Source organism: Labrus bergylta, chromosome 18, assembly GCF_963930695.1.
Source record: "Labrus bergylta chromosome 18, fLabBer1.1, whole genome shotgun sequence".
Taxonomy (NCBI): Eukaryota; Metazoa; Chordata; class Actinopteri; order Labriformes; family Labridae; genus Labrus; species Labrus bergylta.
In genome coordinates this window covers 15270265-15277592 of record NC_089212.1, presented here as the reverse complement: position 1 = coordinate 15277592, position 7328 = coordinate 15270265, and the positions used below count along the sequence as shown (strand labels likewise).

Below are 7328 nucleotides of genomic sequence, written 5' to 3'. Positions count from 1 at the left end.
GTTGTTTTTCATCTTATCTTAAAGTGACTAATGCAGATTTCTAATACCTTATTTATCTGATCTTTATCATTTGTGCACATCTTCCATAAACTGTGTGCAGGTCTTCTCGTCAATGGAAAGGACAAGTTACCACTTTGAACACCAGAGGGCGCCATTTCACACCAAAACTTTCTACATCTTCACGGTATGTTTGAATGCAAATATGTTAAAAGTTTTATAGGTTGGAGTGACCAAATGAAAGGAGCGAGATCACAAAAAACAACAACCTTTAATACCTGGTGTCACAGTGTTAGTGGAACTGTAGGTGTACTGAGATGCTGATTTCTAAGTTGTACAGAATTGATCCAAATATGCCATTTTACAATGCAGATATCTTTAAATCACCCGGGTCAAATGAACCCCTCAGTAACTGCCTACATGGTGACACTGTTGACCGTCGTAACAGACAGAAGTCTTGTGTACAGACAGCGTTTCCTCTGACTAAAACCCACTTTACTGAGGTGGAACTGATTTGACCGTCAGGCCTGAAAAGTTCCATTTAAAACAGATAATGCAAATACAACAAAACTAGATGTTACAATGTATGAAAAAAACAAAAAAGTCACACACATGAAGCCAACCTGTTGAAAAAAAGAGGAAGGCTGACAAATGGTTTATATCATATGGCTGAACATGACGACATAGTTTGTTAAAGAAACAGTGTGGGAGGGGGAATAATCAAACTCCAAAATAAAAACCTGACAGTTGGGTGATAGAGTGACAACGCTACCATTCCAAAGATCTTTTAGAGGCTACAATATTGTAATATTTAACATGTAGAAGTCAGAGAAAATTCATGCAGCTTCATCTCTTGACACAACAGATTATAAAATATAGATTGCTGCCTATAACCAATCCTGATCTTAAGATAGCTGCGAAGTAGATCTTCAGCCTTTTGTAATATCAGTGTTACCTTGCTTCATGTCAAAGCGCCAAATCAAAAGCGGTTCAAATTGTCCTCCGATCCCTGTGCTCGTCCAGGCTGCATCATGGAGCCCTGAAAAGCCCCGTCTGGCCCTTTTGTAAAAAAAATCATATGTGCAACACAGCACTGCAGTGATTGTAATGTCTGCTGTTTGGCCCTTTTATGTTTGTTGCATATTACAGAATCGACCTGTTCAGTGGTGCGAGCATACACAAAGAAGAATGTGTTAAAAAAAAAAAGTTGATTTGCCATGATGCTGTTCTGCAGTTACTTTGTGCCCCTTAAAGACCTCAAATGATATTTTATGTTTCAATGAATATTTTGCACTATTTTCAAATCATTCTTTGATATCAGAGCCCTGACTCAGTTGCACTCTTTCATATGTATCTAACTGTTCTGATGAGTTGATGTTGATTTCAGCTGGTAAACTCCCCAGTTTATCGCACGCACGCACGCACGCACACACACACGCACACACACACACACACACACATCACAGATCATATAAAGAAAGAAAAGAAAAACAATGAAACCCCATACGTAGTGCAGCTTTTACATAAGAAGCGATAAAATAGTTTCCACCCTGTAAAAACTCTTAATATGTTACAAATACATGGTCAAAATGCACATACAGTAGAATGCTCCGTTTCCTTTGTCCCTTCCAGGAAAGCTGCTTGGCACGATTGTCTTAAAAACAACAAAAGCTTGTGGAATTGAAACGTTTTAGAGGGGAAAGCACCAAACTTCCAAAGGTAGAAATTGGACTGTTTTTGATATTAATGAATCATGCTCATACAGTAGATGAGGCCAGTGAAAGCAACACAGGCTACAGGTTGAATTGATTCTAAAGTTTAGGCTACTAATAGTCTTATAAAAGTGAGTATCAGGGCTGAATTTACGAGGAGAGGGGCGAGCTGAGGGGTTGATCAACTGCTCTTTAGCTTTGATTAGCTACTGTTGCTAACTGATGCCCACCTTTTTTTTTTTTTTGGTTACTGTAGCCAAAACATCATGAAATGCTACATAAACACTGGTAACTCACACCAGGAGGGGAGGGGAAGTAAGTAGGAACAAATGGCTTTTTCAAAAAGGTAGAATGGCTATGCATTTTCTTTTTTTTTATTTAAGCATTTAACATAACGTAGGACTGAACACTTTCACCTTCTTGTCTGACTGTACCAACATAGACTGTGAAGTTAAACCCGATAAAAAGAAACACTTCCAAATAAAAAATTGCCAAATTCCGTCCCAGTTTTCTTGAGCACAAATTTAAAATGAAGCTAAAAGTTTTGTAGTTAACAGCAAGACAGATGCTGAAATAAAACAGCCAGTGAATGATTCCCTGAATGAACGCCATGATAAGCACATGTATGAAGACATTCTGCCATTCTCACTGTATGAACCTTCCCATCACACCGTCCACTCTGACCAATCCACAGCCTCTTAACAATGGTTATAATGTACAAACTTGCATAGATAAAGTGATTTAGTATAGAGCAGCTTCATCAATACGCGCCCAAAAATGGAAAATTCTTTTACATTTGACTTTTTTTTTTTTTTCTAGCATCCCTGCGAGGACATAGCTGCTTGTTGTTGGAAGTGTAACTACCAACAGAACAAAACATCAACACTCAGACCACTAACATATGCAAGTTTGCAATTTGGGCCAGAAGTATTTGTTACGCCAAGAAGAGATAAGGTATAGTCTTTGAACTGCTGGGTGGATTTAGCTTTTCTGTTGAAACAGGTCATGGGAATCGAGGCCCTAAATCACACCAAACATCATCTTAGAACAGAAGTTTTTTACAGTATGGCTATTAACAGTGTGGCATATGGACGACATCATAGAATCATCTGAATATAAAGGGCTTCACTGACTGTCTGCAATGCTTTAAATGCAGTTGCTTTCCCTGGGATTATTTGGATTTCCTTCTTTTTTTTAAATTTAATGCACAGGGGGGGAAATGCCAGATTTTGGCTGTTATCAATTTAAGGCTATTTATTTCTATTTGGCTGAACCACCACCAGGGGGGACTGAGAGTAAAGGGAGTGACATCTCTTTTTATGAAGTATTAAAATGTTTCCACATACTGTGGATATAAAGTCCTCTGATAGACTCTCACATTGATGCTGAATTTAAAGGGGAACGCCACTCAAATGAGGACAATTTATTATCTTAAAAAACAATGTACAAACAAAAAGTCCTTCTCTTTAAAAGATGCTTACAATGCGTGTAAAAGATATGAATTTGATGGCAAAAGTATTTTAAAATTAAAAAAACATTTGGTTATAAAACTCAAGCTGTATGTGTTTTTTTTTGTGTTTTTTTTTTGTTTGCCATGAGTGGCAATCCCCTTTAACAAGTGTACCTTACAGTTTGGAAAACATTGAAAAGTACAACACATAGACACTACTCTGAGCACGGTTCTATTAAAAGCAACAGGTTATAAAACATTGACATCATCAAGAGGACGTGCTGTACAGTGAGCTGAGAGTGACGACAGCCTCTCATCTCGACCTCAGTCGTGAGCATGGCGCAGGAATCACGCTCTGTGTGCAAATCGAGTGAACACCAAACATGCGTGGTGTGACTCTAATGCTACGGACTGAAGCTGTAGAGCTACATTGAGCGTGGTGAAGGGGAAAAAAGCTTTTGTTGCGTACGACAAACTGACAAAATAGAGCAATAAAGTAAAAGGTTCTTGCATGATATTGTCCATACAAGAAAAAGCATGTCTGAACTTTGATTTTTTTCTTTGCCTTAAATGAGTTTGTCAAAATACCCCACACAACAGTAACCCCCATCAAGGTCCACTCGAAGTTGCCCCGACTATCTCCACGTCCCCAAACCACCAACGTCACACACAAGGACACGGTAGTCCTTTGTAAAGATCGACCTTCCTTGACCTTGGACCTCTTCTTCAGGCCCAGTTGAGTGGTCACTTGACCTCCACGCCTCTCTCATGCAGAGCGATGGATCCAGAAGCGGCCCCGGGCTGCTGCAGGCTCAGCCCGAAAAAAATGAAGCGCTCAAAGCTGGTAGGAGGAAAAGAACGTAAAGGGGTGATAAGGGGAAAAAAAAGATGACCCATCCTTGAAGCGGCTCTCCGCTCCGGCTTTGACAGCGTGTTTTAGGTTGGCAACGGGTCGTCGTCGCCTTTGCTGCACTTGCACTTGCAGCAGAGGACGATGGGAGTGGCCAGGAGGAGGAAGGGGGAGGCAACCAGCAGGAGCAGGCCGAAGCCAGCAAAGATCCCGACAACCTGTAGAGAGGGCAAAAATAAAACATTCATTTAAATACAATTGAAACAGTAGGAGGGAGACAGAGGGAATGCTATTACATTACTTTAGCAAAGCAATTAACAGCTATCGACAAAAAAAATAGATACATCACACATCTTAGACTATAGTAAGAAGCTTAATGACTCGTTTGATGCACTATTTAAATATAATTGTACTGTGGAACTTGTACTGAACCATTGTTGTAGAGACTAATGCCCTGAATCTTACCCAGCAACTGCAACACCACAGATTGACCAGCAGATGGCATACAAAGCCTCAAAACAAAAAACATTAAAAAGCTTTGCTTGCCCAGAAACCTTGCAATAAAATGGGTGGTTTTGTCCGTGTGACTACGTCTCCTGATAGCACCAATTTATTTCATTCATGCTGAATGGACAGTTGCCTTGTTGTCATAACGATAGAAAACACATGGGGCCTGATTCACTCATGTCATCGAGTGCAACTTAGTTAAGCAACAATGTTAATGCAGCTGAGCTGCACTGACACACACAGACAGGAATGTATTCTGTCTTTTATTGTTTAGTGCTAAGGCTCTGAAAAAAAATCAACTCACTGGAGTATTTACGTTAGTCACAGCTATGTTTGTGATCTATGTCAAATGTGTACCGATGTATTGTTTGCTTTCTGTTGGTGCAGAGCTGAAGTTAGTGTGTTGTAAGGAATCACTCAAATCTTGTGACATTATCCTTTAAAAGTCAAAAGAATGACACACAGACTGCCCTGTTGAGAGCTTTACGGTCTCTGTTCCAACAGGACCAGCAGGAAAGCTGTTTGTGTGTGTTTGTAATGTGGTTAGTGAACAGAACACCAACAGATTATAAAATGGCCTAAACAACTATTACATCTCTTTTTTTATCCTGCATACAAATAGTCCGATAATGCTAACATTATCATTGTAAATCATGATAAATTATTTCTTTTACATTTCCCTTTCCTGTTATGAGCATGGTCAGTAAATTCGCCACAAGGGGGAGCCAGAAACCAGCGGGTCAAGAGCCACAAAATGGCATACATAACAGGCAGTCACATGCAACAGTGACTTATAATAGCCCATAGCTTTCCTCCTGTTTGAGGGCAAACCAACATATTTACAGGACTGCCTGCAAACAGATTACCCAAAAGGGCACATTTAATCTTTGTCACTCTTACTATATTCTAGTTGAAATCATAGTATTTGGGAACACTTTGCTTAGATAAACAGACCCTGATGATGCTAACATGATTAGGTCATTCCCTCTCTCTGAACTGACAGTATGAATCTCATGGAAACACAGACGTCCTCAGTTACAGTCAGGGAGGTATGATGTGTTGTTGTGTTGTTTTTTTTTCCGGGGTACGTCTCGTATTTATGAAGGAATGAGAGCGAGTGCGTTTTTTAGATGCTGAGAAACGAGGTGAGGGTGACATGAGGAGAGCAGGGAGAGACAAAGACACACAGAGTGCTGAAGCTATAGCTGCCTGAACTGTAATCATATGACTCAGCCTGCCCCACTGGGCAACAGATGCCATGGTGTATGCTAATGCTGACTAAATAATGAGTATGTTGAACAGCGACAAATAATAGATTATATGAGAGATATAGCGGAGCAGTTTGGTAATTTAACAACAAATTTATCTTTCATAAGCTTAAAAGGCTTCATTACATGTGGAAAGTCATGCGTAATCCAGCATTTCACATAAGGGAAATGACATGTCATATCCAATCCTTTATATGTAATCTGTCATTTAATTTGGTTACCTATCATTGTCGAGAGCCTGGTTATGTAAACCTTTTGTTAGTTTAAGGACATAATAAGCTTGCAGGAAACCTCGTGACACTGGCCACGAGACACTTGTTCGATGCACATCAAGCTGTCCTTTTCCTATTGTGCACTGAAGATAATACTAACCCATCACTGCCTGTGACTGAATGAGCCATAGAGAGAGGAAGAGGCTGGACACGTGTACAGCCACATGCTGCAGTGTGTGTGTGTGTGTGTGTGTGTGTGTGTGTGGGGAGGGGGGGGGGGTCCTGGATGAGTGTGGAAGGCGAGGGGGTGGGGGTGGGGGGGGGGGGGGGGGGGGGGGTGGGGGGGCGATGGGTTGCTCACCTGTGTTCTGTGCCAGATAACAGATGCCCTGGAGTGGCCCAGTTTGTTTCGACAGGGCCCTTTGTCGTAGTGGATCAGGAGAAAGTCGTCCTGTCAGACAAACACACAGACGCAGAGCAGATAACGATGGACCATTAGCAGTGTTAAAGAAGCCATGAGCTCGTCTGAGGAAATTGTTTTTTTTTTAATGACCTGCGAGGAGCAATCGACTGTGCTCACACAATTAAGATTATGAACGGCATCATGGCTCATACTAAACCAAAAACAAATACATCTTATTCTTTTCTTATCAAGTCAAAGTGAAGCTTCAGTTTCCTGATAGTGACAGCTACTGCTGTCGCAAGGAGACGAATGATGTCTACATCAAGGCTTATCACAGTGTGCAAACACAACAGTAAAGATATTGAAATACTATTTTTTCCTTGATGAAAATAAGATACCAAGTTCCCATCAAATAATACAGCCAAAACCTAAAACAAAAATGACTACCAACCTTTTATTTAAACAACACCATTGCTATCCTTATTGTACGTCCTGGCAGAGAAGACAACCTTTTAGATAAATAAACAAATACATCCAGACGTCCTTTTATTATCTACTTGACATTCATTCATGAAATAAAGGACACATCCTTAAATGGCTCCTGCTAAAAACTGTCCTAAATGAATACTGAAGGGAGCAGAGTCAGAAGAAGGTAACAAGATGGCCAGAGAATTCCAGAGGATTTGTGCTACCGCCTCAAACGCACAATCACCACGAGTCTTAACATGTGTCTGCGGGACAGACCGCAGGTGTGAGGTGTTTAACTTTAGCGAACAGGTTGGTGAATAAAGGGGAATAAGTGCTGACAAACACTGACTTATTTTGTAGAGCTTGGCTAATGTTACGTACAGTATCAACGCAACCCTAAACTGCTGTTGGTAATTGTCATGTGATAAATAACTATATAGGTGTTGTTTTTTCAGCTAGAA

General features: G+C 40.5%; 1 protein-coding gene across 1 annotated transcript in view; it reads right to left on the bottom strand.

The window, feature by feature from the left end:
- Window positions 1-249: 249 nt before the first annotated feature.
- rnf144aa (ring finger protein 144aa) overlaps window positions 250-7328 on the bottom strand; it is a 34725-nt gene continuing 27646 nt past the window's right edge. Inside the window, exons 7-8 of the mRNA XM_020640708.3 lie at window positions 6358-6447; window positions 250-4227 (exon numbers count right to left, since the gene is read on the bottom strand). Of these exons, the coding sequence (XP_020496364.1) occupies window positions 4096-4227; window positions 6358-6447 (222 nt within the window). The 3' untranslated portion in view covers window positions 250-4095. The remainder of the gene's footprint in view (window positions 4228-6357; window positions 6448-7328) is intronic.